Source organism: Pituophis catenifer, unplaced genomic scaffold, assembly GCF_029215685.1.
Source record: "Pituophis catenifer annectens isolate HBS135680 unplaced genomic scaffold, rPitCat1.0.hap2 SCAF_2, whole genome shotgun sequence".
Taxonomy (NCBI): Eukaryota; Metazoa; Chordata; class Lepidosauria; order Squamata; family Colubridae; genus Pituophis; species Pituophis catenifer.
The window spans coordinates 224,296,307-224,318,142 of NW_027256882.1; the positions used below are offsets into that span (position 1 = coordinate 224,296,307).

The 21,836-nt window shown below is 41.4% G+C and overlaps 1 protein-coding gene across 1 annotated transcript in view; it reads right to left on the reverse strand.

The window, feature by feature from the left end:
- Positions 1-21,836, reverse strand: part of KDM4C (lysine demethylase 4C) — a 253,930-nt gene that overhangs the window by 101,362 nt on the left and 130,732 nt on the right. Inside the window, exons 10-13 of the mRNA XM_070938600.1 lie at positions 16,711-16,901; positions 10,027-10,265; positions 8,574-8,887; positions 6,569-6,680 (exon numbers count right to left, since the gene is read on the reverse strand). Coding sequence (XP_070794701.1) covers positions 6,569-6,680; positions 8,574-8,887; positions 10,027-10,265; positions 16,711-16,901 — 856 coding nt within the window. The remainder of the gene's footprint in view (positions 1-6,568; positions 6,681-8,573; positions 8,888-10,026; positions 10,266-16,710; positions 16,902-21,836) is intronic.

Below are 21,836 nucleotides of genomic sequence, written 5' to 3' on the forward strand. Positions count from 1 at the left end.
TTAAAGGCGATTAGCCAAGCAGCAGCTCTCCTACAATCTACTAGCCCTCTGATCGCTTTAATAGCCTAGAGCTAGCGATCCCGTCACGTTGCTTGCCTCCCGCTGCGAGCGCTGAGGATTCTCCGGAGCAACTCGTTTCAGTAAGTTACTGGGCGATTTTTATTTGGCGCGCTTGGGGACGGCGGCCATTTAAGGAGGCAGAGCATTCGCTTTCAACATCTCACAGGGGCGGTTTATTTTGGCGCGCTTGTGACGGCGGCCATTTTAAAAGGCAAAATATTTACCTGGGCAATGGCTGACAGGAACAGGGGCCGTAAGCACTCTCACAAGTCCTCCGGCCACGATCACTCATCCGCTGATCCTCTAGAGGGTCCTTCTGGCCTGGCCAAACCAACGAGATCACACAAGGCCAAAAAGATACCGGCAGCGCCTTCCAAGGAGGAACAGAGGCGCCACAAGGCCATGGAGAAGGCCTTTAATAAGGCTTCCTCTAGAGTAACGCCCATGCCTCCTGAGCACCCCCTTCCAGTTGCCGCTTCAGGGCCAGTTATCCAAGAGGAGGCCCGCAGTATAAGGAGCCTGTCCCCTGACCGCCCAGCACCGTTGGGGCCTGCCCTCCCTCCGGGTAAGGAGCCTCTCTTCCAGACCGAGGCTGGACCAGTTCCTTCTCCCAGCCCCTGTCAGACAGCCCAGCCTCCTGCTCCTGTACTTTCTCCATCTCTCCAGGAGCCTGTTCCTCCTCTCCCAGAGGCATTTGAAGCTCTCCTCACCAGGGCTCTCCGCCAGAGCTTTGCCCAATGCCTCCAACAGGCAGGACTTCAGCCTTCTGCTCCAGCCCCAGCTCAATCCTCTACCGGGGAGTTTCATCATATTTCAACTACTGATCATTCCTCGGAGATGGATCAAGACGAATTGGAATTGGCCGCGGAAGAAGCAACCATCTCTGAACCCGACGAGGCCCCGGACTCCGCTCTTTCTGAGGATGAAGGTCTGAGCCCAGACCAGTCCCCCTTTATAGGGCTCTTTCGTCCTCAAATGTTCCGCTCTCTCCTCTTTAAAGCCATAGCTACCACCCGTTTGGGCGAAGTTCCATCTTCGGAGGTCTCTTCTTCCTCTGCTGACCCAGCTTCAGCCTTATTCGCGGAGCCAACTGTGGCGCCTGAAACCATCCCAGCACCAAAACTGTTCCTGGATGTTCTTCGTCGCCAATGGTCTCTGCCTGGGGCTGGTCCAAGTCCTAATAACCTGGACAAACGCCTCTATAACGCGGCTTCAGCTATGTCTGATTTACTTCAGCCTCCCACTGTGGATGCTCCTATCGTGGCGTTGTCCAACCCCTCTCATCCCACGGGGCCGCCAGAAGATTTTCTGCGTCCTGAGGACAAGCGCGCCGAAAAAACGCTAGTCAAAGGTCACCTCGCCGCCGCCTGGTCTATTAGATCGTCCTCGGCGGCCTCTTTCTTTAACAGGGCCGCCATCCTGTGGATCAAACAACTTCAAGAACACTTACCTCACTCAGATTCCAGGGTTCAACAAGACATCAACAAAATCATGGCAGCCCTGGAATATTCGGCAGACGCAACTCTGAACGCTACCCGGTTTGCGGCAAGAGCCCTGGGTTCTTCTGTTACTTCACGACGCCTTCTATGGCTCAGGGGTTGGCAGGCTGACATGCGCAGCAAGTGGCAGTTGGCATCCTCCCCTTACACTCCCGGTAATCTCTTTGGTCCACCTCTGGAACCTCTTCTGGTCGAGACAAGGGATCGACGCAAGATTCTCCCATCACAACACCGGCGCTCCGACTCCCGCTACTCACCCTATCCTCGGCTCCAGCCCTTTCGGTCAGCTGATTCCACCTTCCAGTCCCGCTTCCAACGCACGTCCCAGCCAAGATCATCCCATCCCGACTCTCAGGTCAGATCGGGGGGTCGTTTCCCACCTAGACGGTCCTTTCGGGGGGGAAGGGGTCGTTTTCCACGCAGAGGTAGATAGGTCCAAAGGGGAACCTCCCATTGGGGGCCGTCTTTCTCTTTTTTATAACCAATGGCGGTCTTCTATTTCTGACGCTTGGGTTTTGTCAACTATAGAAACAGGTCTTTTGTTGGAATTTTCTTCCCCTCCCCCCTCAGTTTTTCTGTCCTGTCCTCTCTCCAAGGATCCTGCTAAACAAGCTCTTGTTTCCTCGGCCATAACCCACCTCTTGGCTATTAGGGCCGTTCAACCCGTTCCCCCTGAACAACGGGGCCGGGGTTTTTACTCCCGCCTCTTCATTGTAAAAAAATCCTCGGGAGGCTGGCGGCCCATTTTAGATCTCAAGGCCTTGAACCGGTACATAACCTACCGCCGGTTCAAGATGCACACGTTGTTTTCTATTTTGGAATGTCTCAGGCCCGGTGATTTTCTTGCTTCTATTGACTTAACGGAGGCCTATCTCCATATCCTTATCCACCCTTCCCACCGCCAATTTCTTCGTTTCCATTACAGAGGTTCCCATTTCCAGTACCGTGCCCTGCCCTTCGGTCTGTCTTCAGCCCCCAGGGTTTTTACAAAAATTATGGCATCCTTAATTGGACATATTCGCTCCCTCCCCATTCGCTTACAATTCTATTTGGATGACATTTTAGTTATGTCCTCTTCTGTTTCTACGGCACTCTCGGACCTTTCTACGGTACTGGCCCTTTTACAGGGCCATGGTTTCTCCATAAATTGGGCCAAGAGCCACCTTTCACCTTCCACCCGCATTGTCCATCTTGGGGCGTCCATTGATACAATTTCTTCCCAGGTTTTCCTTTCACCCGATCGCCAAGTCAGTCTGAAGGCCTTGGCCACTCAGTGCATCACACAAAGGTCTGCTTCCCTGTTAAAGTTATCTTGCCTTCTTGGCAAAATGGTATCCACGTTTGGGATTGTCCCATGGGCCCGGTTGCATAGTAGAGAGCTCCAGTGGCTTCTCCTTCCCCATCAACGATCGGGTCAAAGTTCCTCCCAGTCCTGTGTCCGCCTGCCTCGATTAGTCATCTCTTCCCTTAGATGGTGGACTTCGGACGCTATCTCCAAAGGCTCATGTTTCAGAGAGCCTGCTCGACTGGTCATCACAACGGACGCCAGCTTGACAGGTTGGGGGGCCCATGTTCTTCACCACATGGCTCAGGGTCAGTGGTCCCAGAGGGACCTCCTCCACAACATCAATTATCTGGAGCTACGCGCAGTCCGGTTAGCTCTCCTCCGCTTCCAACCTCTGGTAGAGGGCAAAGACATTCTTCTCCTAACCGACAACATGGCCACGACGGCTCATATAAACAAGATGGGGGGGACTCACTCCAGAGCCCTGCTGGCAGAGACGGTCCTCCTGGGTCGGTGGGCCGAAGCGCATCTCGCCTCAATAAGGGCGGATCACATATCGGGGACGAGCAACATTCAAGCGGATGCCCTCAGCCGGTCTCGGCTGGACCACGGGGAGTGGAGCCTTCCCCTCCCTCTATTCCACGAGATCACGAACCGTTTCGGCCTCCCAGTGGTCGACCTTTTTGCCTCGAACCTGAACAACAAGCTCCCCAGGTACTTCTCCCGCTTTCCAGACCCTCGAGCCGAGGCCACGGATGCCCTCCGCAACCCGTGGCCACCAGGCCTCCTGTATGCCTTTCCCCCTCTGCCTCTCATTCCCCGAGTACTCAGAAAGATGTTGGAAGTGAAGGCGGAACTCATCCTCATCGCGCCTCATTGGCCCCGCAGGCCTTGGTATGCGGACCTTCTTTCTCTGTCGGTAGCGCCGCATTGGCGCATTCCGGACTCCAGGATAGTACTCACTCAAGGGTCTCTTTATCATCCGGACCCCGCTTGGCTCCATCTAACCGCCTGGAGGCTGAGCGGTTCCTTTTAAGGGAGGCCAGGATCCCTACCAGGGTAATTTCCACGATGCAAGCAGCTCGCCGTCCATCTACTTCACGGATTTATGAAGCTACGTGGCAGGCCTTTTCCAAATGGTGTCGAAAATCCTCCATCGACCCACTGTCAGCTTCAGTCCTTCAAGTCCTTTCCTTTCTTCAGGATGGGTTTGATTCCGGCTTGACTCCGAATACCCTACGACGTCAAGTAGCTGCTATCGCCTCAATTCTCTCCTGCAATTCTCCGGACTCTATCGCCCGCCACCCTCATATTCGCATCTTCCTTCGGGGGGCGGTCAACCTCCGTCCTCCCCCAATTCATCGCTTCCCCACATGGAACCTCAACAAGGTCCTAAACGCCTTAACTCTGTCTCCATTTGAACCCCTCCGTCAGGTGTCCCTCCGTTTTTTGTCTTTCAAGGTGGCATTCCTGGTTGCCATAACCTCAGCCCGACGAATCTCTGAACTGGCATCTCTATCTGTCCGCAGTGATCTCTTCATTTTTCATACGGACAGGGTGGTTCTTCGCCTTGATCCGGCTTTCTTACCCAAAATCAACTCTAGATTCCACCGAGCTCAAGAGCTCGTCCTTCCGGATTTTTGCCCTCGACCTGCTCACCGGTTGGAAAAGTCCTGGCATCTCCTCGACGTCCGTCGGGCGCTTAAAATTTACATCTCTCGGACAGCCCCCCTACGTAGGACGGAGGCTCTGTTCATATCCTTTCAGCCGGCTTCCATCGGGACCAGAGTCTCCAGTACCTCTCTGGGTCGCTGGATCAGGGCTACGATCGCCACGGCCTATCAACAACAACACCTTCCAGTTCCACCTCACATTACTGCGCACTCAACGAGGAGCGCTGCCACTTCGGCGGCTTGGGCAACTCAAGCCACTCTAGAAGAAGTTTGCCGGGCAGCAACATGGACATCGATCTCACCGTTCATTCGCCATTACCGGGTGGATTCCTTCGCCTCCGCGGACGCTGCCTTTGGTCGCCGGGTCCTACAGGAGGTGCTTCGATCTTAGAGCCGGCGGCCCGGACTTTGCCCTCCCTGGCGACAACTGGCTTTGGTATGTCCCCAGCCTGACTGGCGTTTCTTCACCTCGGAGAATGGACGTTGGTCTTACCTGATACGTCCGTTCTCGAGTAGATAGAAACGCCAGTCAGCCCCACCCTGGTCCGGCCCTCCGGTTTGGATGGGAGGGGGGTTTGGATATTAATTCTCTCTCATTTCAGGATGACACGACGGTCTGCACTACGGCCCTCGCCGAAACACTGGAGAAGAGGGCGGAGTTATTTAAATTAGTGCAGACCCGGTCCACGCTGGATAAAGGAGCCGTTTTCCCCAGCCTGACTGGCGTTTCTATCTACTCGAGAACGGACGTATCAGGTAAGACCAACGTCCATTTCCTTAAATGTATTGTTTAAACAGATAGATGTTTCAGCAAACCTCAGAATTCTCTGATTTAAAAACTGTAAAGTAATATACAGCAGTCAGCCCACCCCACATTTCTTATTAAATTGGAGGCAACTGTACATAGTATAGATGAAGCCACAAAATACCCAGTGTTGCACATTTAAAATCCAAGCATGTAAAAAAAAAGTTATAAAATATAAAAATTGCAGAAGATTTTGTACACTAATTTTACTTTTTGATTAATCTCAAAACAGGACAATGTAAACAGAAAAATAAATATGACTATTGTGTTAATGGTGCTATTTGTTTTGCAATCTATTTAAAAGTTAACTAACCAAAGTACTAACCAGGGTACTAACCAGGAGATAAACTCACTAATTCTAACTACATTTAAATAGATTTAAGAATAACAAAATCACCAGACGTATTTCTTTAACATGTTAATTTAAATGAAATTAATTAACTTGACAGATTAATAAACAAAAAACCCACATAATTTTAAAATGTTTAATCTCTCCAGTAAACATAATCCTAACATTAGGATTAAGATATTGGGTTTGCCTAATGAAAACTCAGTTTTTAGCCACACATGACTCACTGGGTGATTTGGGGCCAATCTTAATTTGTCTATGCAACCCACTTCATAACACTCTTGTGGAGAAAAAACAAAGTGGGAATGCTATGCATATTATATAATAAAAATGGAACAAAAATCAACAAATTAAGAAATAAACAATCTCCTCTCCAACTGACCATGAATTTTAAGAGAAAACAACAAATATGTTGTTTTGTGCTTAAATATTCCAAGCCTGTAAAATGCATTTTCCTTTTTTTAAAGGACACTATGACTAATCTTTCATAATAACAGTACTTCAGAGATGAAAAGTAGATATGGAGTTTTTAGGGGGGAAAGATAAACTTGTAAAACCTTAATTAATTGTGTAGTGTAATAGCATTTTTATGATGTTCTAAAGCTGTTATGTTCTGGGCATAAATAATTACAGTATTTAAGTAACAATACTGAGTATCTTACCAGGTCTTTTTCCAATGCATTCAGAAGAGAAAGAAAATAGAAGGATGGAAAGGACATTATATATTCAGGAAACATGCCAAAAACATTTAATGCAGTTCATTATACAACTATTGAATTTTTGGCATGAGATCAAATACCTTTTCATCTCTATCATTAAGCAACATTTAAAACATATGCATATTAATTGATTGTCTGGAAAATATATTATTACATGATGCTTTTAAAATATGCTCACCTTCATCACTTATTGCCTGCTGCTTAACCAACGTCATAGGAGATCTGGCAGGGGGTTTATTTAGTGGATGACGCCAACTTTTTGATGTTTTGTTTTTTTCTCCTTCAAACATCTAAGAAAGACAACATATACTGTGTTTAAGATGAGAGAAGATAAATTATGCAATTTATTATACAATACCTTGCTTTCATGATGGATATTTTTGGGGAATACTCATGACCAGTTGCAAAAGGTTGCCTCAGTTTTGATCATAATACAATAAGATGGAAAAGAAAAATCATGGTTTTGGTATCATGGTTAGCAGACAGCACATATCTTCCAATTATAATGCCAATTCAATTTAGTTTATTAGTCTTCAAGAAGAAAAATAGAAATGACTTTTGCCATCACAAAGTGGAAAAAGGATTGGGAACACTTGAAGATAAATTTAGAATATATTATTCTAGCAAATGAGAACATTTAAAAATACAATTTCTACTATGTTATCAACTGGAAAGTTAAAAGGGTCTTGGCACCTCACATTGAGAAGCATTATTTGGGATAATGGATATTTAAAATTTCTCTAAGATATTATGATCTGCCCATTCCTAATTAAGATGGGATACAGGAATGGGAAATCATGTTCTTTTAATTGAGGCTATTCTACATTGTTAGCACCCACTGTTAGAATTTCAGCAATATCTGAAAACACACTACTTTTTCAGAGAAGAAATAACTATTCTCTAATTTTAATCTTGATAGTAGCAATACAGGTAGTCCTTGACTTACAAGCATAATTGAGCCCATAATTATGGTCATAAGACATGACGGTTGTAAAGCGGGTCATCATATGACTGCATTTGATTTGATGATCTTTTTGTGATAGTAGATATGCAAACATAGTACTCATAAAGCAAATGCCATGGTTGTTAAATGAACACCATGGTTGTTAAGAAAACTAATTGTTCACTATAAGACATTTTTTGGCGGAAATCAAAAGTAAATGCTGGTTTCCAAAAAAAATCATAAATTGTGGTCATGTGATTGTGGGTCACTGTAAATGTAGGTCCTGCCTAGCATCCAAAGGGTAGTCATGTGATGATTCATGTTGTTTTTTCCAGAAAACACTTGATAGAGACCAGAATATAATCTATTAGTAACTTACAGCCATCATATACTTCTAAGGTGCTGGGATAGCCAAGTCTGTATGCTACTCTGAAGAGTTGTTAGCTTAATGCATTACACAGCTGGTTTTATGATTAAAGAATATAGTGGAGTCACGAAACAAAGCTAGGTATTTGTGCAGGTATGTGAAACACATCTGTATAAATTCCTTGATAGACAGACACAGCATACAAACTTATTAGAAAATATTCAGCAACCCACTTAAGAATAACAAAAAGTACCCAAGCAAATGAATTAAATATAAGTTGAAATGCAAAATTTCACTATTGAGGAAATGTTTATTAGCACATTATATTATGACAGAAGGACTGACTTTGGGATTGTTAAATCTCATCCCTTTATAAAAGAAAAATCAGTTCATTATTTATGTTGGTAAAAGGGAAAAATGCTGCCTTATTTTTGGGTTTAAAATATACCTACCCCTTTCTCAGGAATCCTGGCAATCCAAAACTCTGCAAGTGCCAAAAGCAAATCTAGTCACAAGTTATTATTTCTTGAAGTTTCATTCAAATGGGAAAAAATACTTAATAGAAACTAATATGCTATAAACAATTATAAAGGCACTAGTTCAAATCCTTGCCATAATCATACACAAATATACAAAACTATAATCACAGGTTATTCCATTATCTCATTCTTACACATAGCTCATAATTGCAACATAATGCTGATCTACATGCAGTTGTTGCAAGCATTATTAATGTATCTTAAAACAATTTGTAAAAGGAGATATGCCTTATTATAACAGAAAATTGTTAGAAACCAATTGGGGAATTTTATTATTCTTTCTAACTAAATACTAGGTTTTCTCTCACATTCTCTCATATTTCCTCATTCTTACCGTTGATATTTCCCCAGGTTCCAGACCACTTTTATTGCTTTCAGCGTCACTAATCTCATCCTCTTCTGTGGATACACTACTAATTTCTTCTTTCTCAAAGCTCTCCATGTCAGAAGCAGCATCCTCAGGAGTTTGCCTTGAAATATTTGAAGCTTTTAAAACATCTTGATTGCAGTCAGGATATGAAAGCAAAGCCACTTTAGATTCTTCAGAACAATTATGTACAAGGTCAGAGACTTCTTTCTCTTCCTTTTCTGATTTTATATTATGCATTTCAGGAACTTGATCAAGTTGTGAGCTTGAAGGGAAATGACCTAAATAAAATTCACCATCAAGACAAAATAGACACTAATAGTTCTTATTCATTTCATTATTACACAGAAAATATATCTGCAGACAATTTGAGTTTAGTGACAGATAATTGATTAATTTCAACATCAAATATTTTTAACAGTTTTAAATTGAATGAAGTTGTTTCTTCTTTGTTAGATTTTGGAGAAATGGATTTGTTAACCAAAATATTTTTTGTATATATTTATTGGAACTAGGGTCATTCTACAGGCAAAAAAATGCATCCTGTATTGAATACTGTACTGTAATGAAAACATATTTTCATAATGAATACTATAATAAAAACACGTTTTCTAGTATCACTTCTTTTTACAGTCCACAATATATTTTGTACACTGTTATGAACAGTGTCTCTACCTATTTTATCAAGTTTTTTGGAGACATTAGTATTCTTGCAAGGAGAGACTCAATGAAGATTACATCTTCCATTATAATATAAAAATTATAAGATTCTCAGTCTTCCATGAACAAAATTAGTCTTTTCAACTTTCAAGGAAGGAAGTTTTAAATCCAACTCTATGTTTTTAAACTATTTTATTAGCTTAGCACAATTCAATTTTAAACCTTGGTAAATAGTTACAGAACAAGCCTAGACATTACATCTTTAATAGTAATATAAATGAGGAAGGAGCCTTCTACTTACTAAGAGAAACCAGCCCGTAATTCCAGTAGTTTTGTGCCATGTAAAAATATGTTTATATGGAACATTGTGAAAATCTATACATAGGTACTTTATTTGAAGGCCCTTTTTGCAATTGAATCCTTTCCTAAAGATAATTTATATATTAGTAGTTTTTATTTTCCATGTTATTGTTCACTCCTGAGCTGTTAGGAAATCATGAGATAAAGCTGAAACTTAAGAGCACTTAGCAAGAGTTGGCTTCTGAACTATTATTGGGACAATGTTCTATTATTTTTTATTATTGACAAATATTACAAAGTTACTAAGCATAACATAAATGATCATGATTGTGTAATATCACTGCAGAAATAAAGAAGCATAATGGAACAGAATAGGGTATAAATTCCCACTTGCAGATTTATAAGATCACAATATCAACAATCTGCAAATTATATGGAAAATAAATACCATTTATCTCACCTAGTATCTTTTTGTTATCCAATAAATTTTGATCTATATGCATCCTGCTTGGGACTTGTTCTTCCCCAGAAGGCATTCCTGTGTCTCCTAGCTTTACTTTTTGTGATGGTTTGTCTTTGACCTTGAAGCAATCTGTAGCTGGTTCAGTAGCTGTGATTTCTGTACCAACCACTATGGTTGATGGCTTCTTGTCTTCAGGAGTTTTAAGCTTTTTTGATCGTGATCGGGTATGCTGGAAGCTGTTATAAGAGATACTGCTGTCAAAATGGAATGTCTGGCTTGAGTAAGATAAAATATCTACCAATAGAAATGTTCTTTCTGCTTGCTTTAAGAAATGGAAAAAATGACATTTTTTCATCTTTTTGTGTAGAGATAGTGTTTACAATTTATTAAGCAAGAGATTAACAATAGGCTGAATTTAACCTTTTAATCTGTCATTACTACACTTTAAAACTAGCATTAAACTAAAATGAACTCAAATAACCCTGCTGAAGCAAGTTCCAAAGTTGATTACTTGGTTCAGCATTATTTAGAATATGACAGTACTTCTAATCACATTCTATCAATCTTTAGCAATGATGCTCAGTCACAAAATGTGGAAGACATTTTGACAATTTACTCTTCTGTAGCATTTAACAGAAAACAGTTTTTTTACCTGTCAAAGTACAACTTCAGCAACAGCTAATTGAACTGAATTATAAGTAGTCCTAGATGTACAACCACAATTGATCCAAAAATTTCCATTGCTAAGCAAGACAGTTGATAAGTGAGTTTTGCTCCACTATTGCATCTTTCTTGACACAATTGTTAAGTGAATCACTGTAGTTGTTAAGATATTGATATCGTTGTTGAGTGAATCGGCCTTCTCTATTGACTTTGCTTGTCAGAAGCTCACAAAAGGTGATCACATGACCCCAGGACACTGCAACCATCATAAATACACACCAGCTGACTAATAGTTAAAGCAAACTGTAAACTAGCAAAAAATAAAAAGGTAGGCGTGGAGGAGACTATACCTGGGGATCAATTGAAATAAAGTTGTGAACCAGTTAAAAATAGGGGTAGGAGTGGAGGAAAGCATTGCTGGAAGGCAACCATCTGCATTGTGAACCAGTTTTACATTAGATTTAGGAGGAGTAAAGGAGAAGGTTGGTATGCAGTTAAAATTATACTGTGAACCAGCCAAAATAATTAAGGTAAGGAGTGGAGGAAGTATTGCTGGAAAGCAGCTGATTAAGATGTGAACCACCTTAAAAATAAACCTAGGAGGAAGTGGAAGAGACATTATTGGAGAACAGTAATTGAACTGTGAACCAGTTAAATAAATGGAGAAAGGAATATTGGAAATTATAAGTGGGAAATAGATATTTAAACCATGAATCAGTTAAACAGCTCGTCTAATAGAATTTGAGAATAAATTTGAAGTATTAAGGTAAAATATTTTGGAAGTAATAAAATATAGAAAGAAACGTTGATTTATTTCAAAATGATTTTAAGAGAGGAGGAAAATATTTTTTGTCAAGGATTGGATATCTGTTGTCATTTAAGAGAGATAAAATATAGTTTTGAGGCAATGGATTTTAGGATTGAGGAATATATATGAAATATTAATTGTTAAAATGATAAAGATTTAGAACGGTGTTTATTGTTTAGAATTTTGGGTGTTATAGTAGAATGATAAATGTTTAGAATAAGAATTTTGTCTTTTTTTTAATTTTTATTTTTTTTTCTTCTTAAAGATTTTAAAATTTGGAACAAAATTGATAGAGGGAATGTGAATAATTGTACTTATTTTAAGCCGGACCAAACCCCTGCTCTAAAAAGATGTATTTTATGTTTTATGCTAAAAAAATAAAAAAAAATTGGAAAAATAAATAAATAAATACACGCCAGCTGCCAAGTGCCTGAATTTTGACCACCTGACTACAGGGCTGCTATGATGGTTGTAAGTATGAAAATGGTCATAAGTCACTTTTTTCAGTGCCATTGTAATGTCTAACAGTTACTAAACAAATGGTTGTAACTCAAGGTCTACCTGTACACAGATTGAGAATTTGTTTCTATAGTAGAAACTATAAGACTGCAATATATAGGCTTTTAGAAAGTATATTTAGCTATTAAGATTATACACAATCAACAAAAGATAGACAATATGACTGATGCTCTTTCAAATTCTAATGCATTTTATTGCACTTTAATTATTAGCAAACTACTTCTATCTGAGAATGAATTCCCATTTTTTGACACATGCTGCTAAAATGGACTACTACTTAACAACAAGAAAGTTTCCTATTTTTAGAAAAAAAATGGAAATAGGTCTGTCTGAGAGCCAACTTAATTTTACCCAACGTTTTTCACTTGTGCATGATAAATGGCTCCAGAAAATGTATCTGAGTGCTGAAGCGTGTGAAGAGTGTCTTCCAGAACAATTCCAATATATCTGAAACTAAAAAACTCTGCCATCTTAAAGTAAGAATTTCAAAGCTGTATTATATTTTGCCATTGTTCGTTTAAATAAACCAAATACTATGGTTATTTCTTCTCAATCGGCTAAGTCTAATAAATACATTTTTAAAAATCTACATAATTTCCCTTTAGCTGTAGTATGATTTATAATTTTCAATGATGCATGAAGGCACTGTTGAAGCTGATGGTGCCTATTTGTTTAGCAATGCTATATAACCGTGATGGCGAACCTATGGCACGCGTGCCCAAAGTTGCACGTGGAGCCATGTCACCTGGCATGTGTGGTGTTGCCCATTCTGGGTTTCTGGCACACATGCGCATGCAACGATCAACTGGCCTTTGTGTGTGCAGCAGTGCCAAAAACCAGAAGAGCTGGTCTTCCGTTTTCCGCCGTGAGCATGTGCGCCGGCCAGCTGACTGGCGCGTGTGCATGCGCAGTAGTAACTGAAAAACATGCTGGCCGGTACGCATGCACGTGCCGGAAACATAAGTACCTTACCCAGCATGCTCCTCTTCCTGGTTGCGGCCCTGACGAGTGTGAAGTGCTTCCCTTTTTGATACTTGGTGCTGTGCATGCGTGCACTCCCTTTTTGGCACTCAGTGCCGAAAAGGTTTCCCATCACTGCTGTATAACATGGTCATGACTTGCCCTTTAAAAATCTATTGCACAAATCGTTTGTCACAATTATGATTTCCATTTTTACATAAGTACCTTAAATTAAGCGGTATTAACATAAATGATTGCAACACAAATATTATCACTTTTTTTTCTTTGACCTAAGGTTTCTATATTCATGGGATTCTGTCTGAAAATTATTCCCAAGAGTAAAATTATAATATTTTTCTGTGACATATTAGAGCAAAGGTGAAAATGAACATTTTATTTTCATTTTGGAGATGAACATCTCTTGCTGTATTTTCACTTGTGTGAGAACCATTAATTAAGCAGCACAAAAATGCAACCACCAGTTTAGCATAGTGGATAAATACAATCCATATACACATCTGATAAAACTTTCAACATAATTACTACAATATATCCATTTTTAATTTTAACTTGGCTATCCAGAGAAATAAATATAGGTTCTACTGACAAGAAAATAATTTATCTGCCAAGTACAAATTGCAGTTGTATAATAAATATGCCAAACACTGTAGCAAAACAAAAGTAACTAAACAATTATATGACCTACATATGAAAAACCAAAGCTTATCAGGTTGTAAATGTAAATATGCATATGTATTAATAATTAGACATGACATGTTTGTTTAAAGTGTAATATCCTGTAAGAATTATCATTTTTGGAGAGAAGGTTTGGAGAGAAGGTAATCAATAAAAAAGAAGAGACCAAGTATCTGTTAGAGAAATCAAGCAATGATTAGGCAATGATGCAATCATTTGCTACATTGGAATGAGAATAGGAAACTTTTAAATAACATTCCCAGGTTTGATATAAGAAATAATTCAATTTTTTATCAAATTTGGAGATCAGTTAAAACAAAACTCGGTCAATATTTATTTTGGAAATTTGGGGTGAAGGAAATAATCTTAATAAATTCAGCCCTATTGAAAAAGATGTATGATCATCAAAAGTTTTATTAATCAAATAACAATCCTCAAATTATTCCTGCAATTTTTTATAAGTCTAAGGAACTGTGGTTTCTCAAATATATTTTTCTGATTGTTCTCTTGTTTCAGTCAAAATATCATTCTGAGACATAATGTAGGCACAGTTCATATTTCCCATCATAGTGCTACATAATGGAGAGAAGGGACTATATAATTGTTTGATCTTTCATCAACACTGGCATGGGGACTATTGTCTAGAATATATGAAGAATATTAGATAAGAAACTGGACTTTCCCTAACTGTGAGGAGGACTACTTAAATCTGAATGGGGGCTGGTACATGGCTCCATCCCATCAGCTGAGAGGGCTGGGCTCAGCTAAACCACCGTGAGAGGGTGGCTCTGATGTCGGGGCCCCTGGGGGCTGAACTGGGATGATATTAAATTTTCTTGCATCTGCCAGCAGAGGGGACTTGACCATCGGACCAACCGCCATGAGAGGGCGGCTTTTGGACCTGAGCCCCGGGTGCTGTGCTGTCTGCATTGGTTCATCGCTGCCATCTCACCACAAGAGGGGGTCAACTGGTTGATCGGACCACCATGAGAGGGTGGTTGGATCTATCCCCCCCCCCTTGGACTGTGGTCGACCTGGAACCTGACTTTGTCCTCTGTTGTGAGGGGACAGTGGACCTGGTCTTGTGAAAATGCTTTTGAGACTCCCATTCCATGTCTCTCCCCTGGACCTTTTATATGGACCCCTAGGATATGGTTGCTCCCATCCTCTGTGGTCAAGATGTATTCCGCAGCGGAGCTTCTTGGTCTGCGAGACTCCCCCAACTCGCAGGCTTGGCCCTCCACTCTATTGAGGGCCTACCTCGATGACGGGCTTTGGAACCCCGAGAGGTGGCATGCCGCAAAGAGGGGGTTGTGGGGTTTTTTAAAATTGTCTTTTTGTAATCTTTTAAGGGGTTTAGGGCAGGGGGTGGGGAGGGAGGGGCATAGGTCAGGCTCGATACAGGGGCATGGAACAGAAGGCGGGGAGCGGGGTGTGGAGGAGCTCAGTGCTGATAGGGTGGAGGGTGATTTTATCAGGACCATGGTTGGGAGGGGCAGATATGGCGGGAGTAGGGCCACATCAGGTGGTGGGGGCACGCACCCGCTATCTCCAAGCGGTGGCATGCCTCGGCCCCCATGACTCTTCTCGTTCCCCCGGCTGTCCAGAGTTTCAGAGCCCAGGCCTTAGACTGATGCTGTGCAACGCCAGGTCCGTGGTTAATAAGGCTCCCCTCATTTGTGAGCTAATACAGGAGGGGGGTGCGGACCTGACAGGTATTACAGAGACCTGGTTGGGCCAAGAGGGGGGGTCCCCCTCGTAGAGATGTGCCCACCAGGTTTCTGTGCATTCCATCAGCCAAGGGCCCAGGGCAGGGGTGGGGGGGGTGGCGGTCATTATAAAGGAAGGTCTTGATCCGAGCGAGGCCACTGTACTTCAGATAGCCGGATGTGAGTCTCTCCTGGTGAAGTGGGGCCATGGGATGCAGGTGGGCCTGCTGATCGCGGACCTGGCTCCCTGCCACGTGACAGCGGCCCTGCCCGAGCTTCTCAACGTTATTGCCGGAGTGGCGGTTGATACCCCCAGACTTTTGGTCATGGGGGATTTCAACCTGCCATCTGCCGGTGAGGCGTCTTAGATTGGCTCGGGAGTTTATGGCTTCCATGACAGCCATGGACCTGACACAATTAATTCATGGCCCCACTCACGCAGGAGGACACACTCTGGACTTGGTTTTTATCTCTGGTCAGTGGCTGAGTGGTCTGGATATAGGGGATATAGTTACTGAACCCCTGTCATGGTCGGACCATTCTCTCCTGAGGCTGGACTTTTTGACCGCTGCACCCCACTGCAGGGAGGCGGAACCGACCAGGTGGTTCCGCCGCAGGCGCCTGATGGATCCTGATAGGTTCCAGAGGTAGCTTGGGCTAGTTCCTGAAACTCTGGCTCACGACTCGGCTGAAGACCTGGTGGCTGCCTGGGATAGGACGGCTGCCGGTGCTCTGGACCGAGTCGTGCCTTTGTGGCCTCTGACCCGACGCCGAACCTGCCCAGCCCCTTGGTTCTCCGAGGAGCTGAGGGAGATGAAGCACCGGAAAAGACGCCTAGAGAGTGGTTGGAGGGCTAGTCGCTCCAAATCCAACCGAACACTAGTTAGGTCTCATATTAAGACTTATCTAGTGGCGATAAAAGTGAAAAGTATTGTTTAGAAAATTTTCCTGTTTTGTTCTTTTTTATGCCTTGAAATTAGCCCTGATTCCAGTGATTGCTGGACAAGTCAGTGCAGTTTTCTTGGCAACATTTTCAGAATACCTCCATAAAGAGAAAAAGTCTAAATATTATATTAATGCTCAGACCTCCAAACATTAAATTTTCAGTAATGCTTTCTTGCTCAATTTTTCAAAATCAATATATGTATTCAGTAAGTATGTCCATGATGAAATATGATCTTTTGGCTCCCAAAATCACCGTTAAATTTAACAAGACACAAATTAACTATGACTAAAATAAAATAAAAGACTTCTAAAAACAATATCTGAAACATGAAAGCATATATTTTAAGTTTAACTATAAATAGTGGAAAACATTATTACCACCTGGAACATCTCTTCGTTTTCTTTCTTCTCTGCAACCAGGCCTTTACCTCAGGTGTGGTTTCAGGGGTGGGCTTTGTATGATCAATATTATATAAATCTTTTCCTTGTTTCCACAATTGGTATCTATCTGGCTGAAATTTTCTCACAAAGATGTCCATTGATATTGTCACCATGTCTTTTCTACAGGTACACTAGAAAAGAAATTAATTGGGTATGTTAAAACAAGCTCATATATAAAGGATAAACTACAGTAAATAAAACCATAGAAGTAATACACAGAATTCTCTGAATAGTAGGCAGTCTTTTAGTACAAAAGCTCCAACAAATGGTAGAATCAATTAAAAGGAGTTATAACGCCAAACCTCAGGTTACAACAGTCATTGGGACAGGGATTGCTGTTGCTAAGTGATGTAGTTATAAAGGGTGATGTTACATTTAAGGCACTGCTTAGCAATGGCAATCCTAGCAGTCCCAGCTGCATCATAATTCACAGACAATGTGGGTTCTTAAACAGGAACAAGAGTCCGATTTAAGGAATGAAGGGGAATGTGGGTGTTATGGGGAAGGCTGGGAGGAGCTACCCACCACCAGGGGAGTGCTGCAGGCAGGTCCACACCAATGGTGAAACGTAAAATTTGTTACTACCGGTTCTGTGGGCGTGGCTTGATGGTGGTGGGGGTAATGTGACTGGGTGGGCGTGGCCAACTTTTTTTTTTTTAAAGCATTTTTTCTACAACCTCTTCAGCCGAAGAGGTTGTACAAAATGCTTTTAAAAGCCTCTGATGATCAGGCAACTCAGCTGGGATCGTCAGAGGCTTTTAAAAGCATTTTTTTCTGCAACCTCTTCTGCTGAAGAGGTTGTAGAAAAAATGCTTTTAAAAGCTGAGCCATGCAATGATCAGAGGCTTTTTTTTTACTTTTAAAAGCATTTTTTCGGCCGAAGAGGTTGTAGAAAAAATGCTTTTAAAAGCCTCTGATGATCCCAGCTGAGCCACACGATCGTCAGAGCCTTTTTTTTTCTTTTTACTTTTAAAAGCATTTTTTCGGCTGAAGAGGTTGTAGAAAAAAATGCTTTTAAAAGTTAAAAAAACAGCCTCTGATAATTGCGCGGCTCAGTTGGGCTTGGGGGGGCGCAGGGATTTTTGCTACCAGTTCTCCAAACCACCCGTTGCCATCACTACCGGATTGGGCGATCCGGTCCGAAACGGGAGCATTTCACCCCTGGTCCACACTATAGTGTTTGGACAAGTGCTTGTTATGGAGTGTGGGCAGGAGGAGGGGGAGGTACAAAGTGGAGCCATCAGGAGAAAAAGCAGTGGAAGTGATTTATGGAAGCAACTTTTCTAGTGTCAGAAGCCATTAGCAAAAATCACAAATGGTGATCACGTGATTGCAGCTTGCTGTAAACCAATAGGTTTGCAGATGTAGTTCGAAATGCTATTTTTAACCTATAAAAATCTACTTCTAAGTATCTTCAGGATTACCTCAAGGTAAAACTAACCTGACATGTAAACAGAAGAAAAACTAGCTGTAAGAATGGCTTCAAGTTAAATAAACAGTATTTCTAAGCATATGGAATTTCAGTCTTAATGTATTAAAGCGCTATGCTTCAGAATCATTTTTTCAGATGCTTTGCACTGCTTCTTTGTCACATATTCCGATGAGTTTCTGGAGCTCTTTTCAGACATAAGCACTGATTGCATCACATAATGAAATTAATGATATTGTAGAGAAATGTGAGATAAAGTTAACGAAGGAATACAAAAACTGCTTGCAGAACCATTAAGAGATAATCAAAGAGAATGTAAACGACAACATAGTCTTACGAAAGGGGGGGACATAAGAAAGAGACTCTGCATTTTTTCTACATGGTTATATGAACCAGCAGGGGGAAAAAAACTCTGACAGGTTTTCAAGATTCTGTTACTGTACCCTACAACAACAGAGTTCCAATCATTCTTATGCTGTTTTCTGACTTTCCTGACAGATATATTCATGCTGCCACAAATTAAATTTATTTTGGCATAATAGTATTTCTTCACACATCTTTTTTGCACTGACCAAATTAATCTATTAAGGAAATTAAAACATAGTTATTTTCATTATAAAAAGATACTTAGTTTAAGTCAAATATGTCCTCTTAAATTTAAAAAGAGGATGGAAATAACTTTTGCCATTTTTTTCCTCTTTTGCTATTTATTTATTTATTTCATTCTTTGCTATTGATGTTCAAGGGATCTTAAGAAGCACATGGTAAGTGATCCTGGGAGCAGCAGATGGAAAGAGGAACTGGCCAAGGGGCCCCCTTCTTCCACGATCAAGTCTCGACTACTCTTTTGAATATTAAACATACACTCACTTTATTGCTCTTGGAGGAGGAGCACATGAGAGATAGTTCACAGAAGAATTACAGTTTCTTCCCAACCTTCCCAATCACATGCCTCTAACTTCAAGATACAATGGTATCGGGCATGAAAAATAATTTTGTAAATATTTTAAAAGATTAAAATATGTGCTCCAAATGTTCCTGGAATTTGAGATAGGATGAATACTAAAGCCACTATTAATTCATTGATGAAATATGTCCCTTCTGAAATAATATCCAGAGGTTTCTAGTCTTCAGAAAGCAAATTGTTTATATAAAAGTATAATAGACAATATAAGAGACAAAGGAGAGTCATAGTTTAAAATGTAAGATTCATTGTTAGCATTTCTCTTTTTATGGTAAATGCTGGACAGATGGGGCATTAAGCAACTTAATGGAAGAGGAAGCACTGACTAGCCACTAAAGAGAATTAGAATAGGCTTACCGTTTCTTGCTTGGATGTGATATGTGAGGGCAGCAGTGGTACAGTGGGAATGGGCAGCAATAGCCAGAAGTATTTCACAGCTAGGAAGCTAAATTGGCAACCATGCAGCAAGACTGCTGCATTGAAATCTGCCATTTCACAGTGCCAGAATGTAGCTTTACCAGTTGCACCATTTGGTTTTTGCTGATTGCCTACCAGATCGTGGTAGATATCCAGTCCCTAACCCTACATTTTCTAATGTAGAAGAGATCTGAAATTGTTTTTTCCTATCTGGGAGAAACATGGTGGTCTTGCCTGACCAGCATCAAGAAGGTCTCAGACACTTGGGGTGCAACAGTTCTATAGCACTGTGACCAGAGACGTGGCAGAAAATAGCTGGTGTGAGGGGAGCAAATTTGGGTCAAGGAACTAGTCGTTATTGATCCAGGCCTCATGGCTACTCTGGCAATTTGTCTTCTTTTCTTATCCCAAGTTCCTGCTTGCCGATTTTGTTTCACCAGACTTTATTTTTTATTCTGGACCATGAAAGATTTACAATCTGTTGGGCAGGGTGAGGTTAATTGATTGGATTCCACAACCATGAGAGCTGGTGGCATCAAGAGGCAGAGAAAAATATGGTGGGAATCTGTGAGCTGGATGCTCTTAGGAGTAATGGTCAGTCCCACTTGCTAGCCTTCAGCATTGAGCCTTCATATCAACTGCTGGATCCTTCATGGCCCTGGGCTAATATATAATAACATGACTCTAATCCTGAATTTGATCATGAATTAGGGAGCTGACCTGGCATGTACAAATGACTTCAGTTTGCATCTAATATACCCAATTTCTTCTGAAGAAGTAAGCAGGATCTTTGGGATTATTAACCTAACCATTTGTTTAGCTGTGAAGGAAGTTATTGTATGCCCCGTCCATAAAAAGCTGTCACTGGATCCAATAGTTCTGGATTACTTTTGTCCAGTCTACAAAAGTTTATTGAGTAGATGGTGAAATGGCAGCTTTAAAGAGTCCTGGAGGAAGTAAACTTTCAATCCAGGTTCAGAACTAGGATACAATATAGAGATGGCATTGGTTGCACTTGTAGATAATCTCTGAGCTGTGATGACACAGTGGTTAGAATGCAATATCACAGGCTATTTCTGCTGACTGCCAGCAGAAGTCTCACCAGCTCAAGGTTGACTTAGCCTTCCATCCTTCCAAGGTCGGTAAATGATTACCCAGATTGTTGGGGACAATATGCTGACTTTGTAAACCGCTTAGAGAGGGCTGTAAATTACTATGAAGTGGTATATAAGTCTAAGTGCTATTGCTATTGCTATATCTGCTTGGGATGCATTGGTGCAAATGTTTGGCTCCTTTTCATCTTTCAGCTTCTTTCAAAGCCATTGACCATGGGGCAATGTGTGGTGATAGTTCTTTTCCCTTCTCTGTGGCTAGTTCAAGTTGGTGGGGGGGGTTGGGGTTTTTTGTTTGTTTGTTGTTGTTTTGTTTGGAGAGGAGATCATCAATCACCAAGATCAAAACAGGACTACCTGTTTTATCATGAAATTTATCAATGAAATTTATCATGAAACTCACTAAGCTATTATGAAATTCACTCAGAAAATCTCCTCAGGTTCAGAACTGTTTGGAATAATACTTTAAAACATGGCAATTATAGGCATTTTTGAAAGACTTATTATTAAAAGACATATATTATTTGAGAAAGGAGAAGAAAATGGCATCACATAATAAAAACAAATATCTGAAACAAGGACTAGTTATGCAGTGCAAGTGACACATTGTTTCCTAAAACATATTTGGAGATGAGAATTCTCTCAGGAAAGTTCTGAAGAAGTACCGTATTTTTTGGAATATAAGACGCATCTTTTCCCCCCAAAAAAGAGGGTGAAAATCTGGGTGCGTCTTATACTACAAATGTAGCCCCGCCCAGCTTCTCAAATGGAGGTCTCAGAGGCTGAAAAAAGCATCAGAAATGAAGCTTCAGAAAAAAAGCCTCCAAACAGAGCTTCAGAAGAAAAGCCTCCAGAGTTGCAGAAAAAAAGCCTCCCAACAGAGCTTCAGAGGCTTATTTTCTGAAACTCTGTTTCGGATGCTTTCAGAGACAGGAAAAAAAGCCTGTGAAACAGAGGTTTCAGGGGTTGAAAAAAAAGCAAGGCACAGAGCTCACAACCAACAAACCTGTTGCTAAAATTCACCTCTGGGAACAGCTGATTGGGGGTATTCCGGGAGGAAGATCTACCCGCCAATCAGCTTTTTTCTTATTTTCTTCCCCAAAAACTAAGGTGCATCTTATACTCTGGTGCGTCTTATACTCCA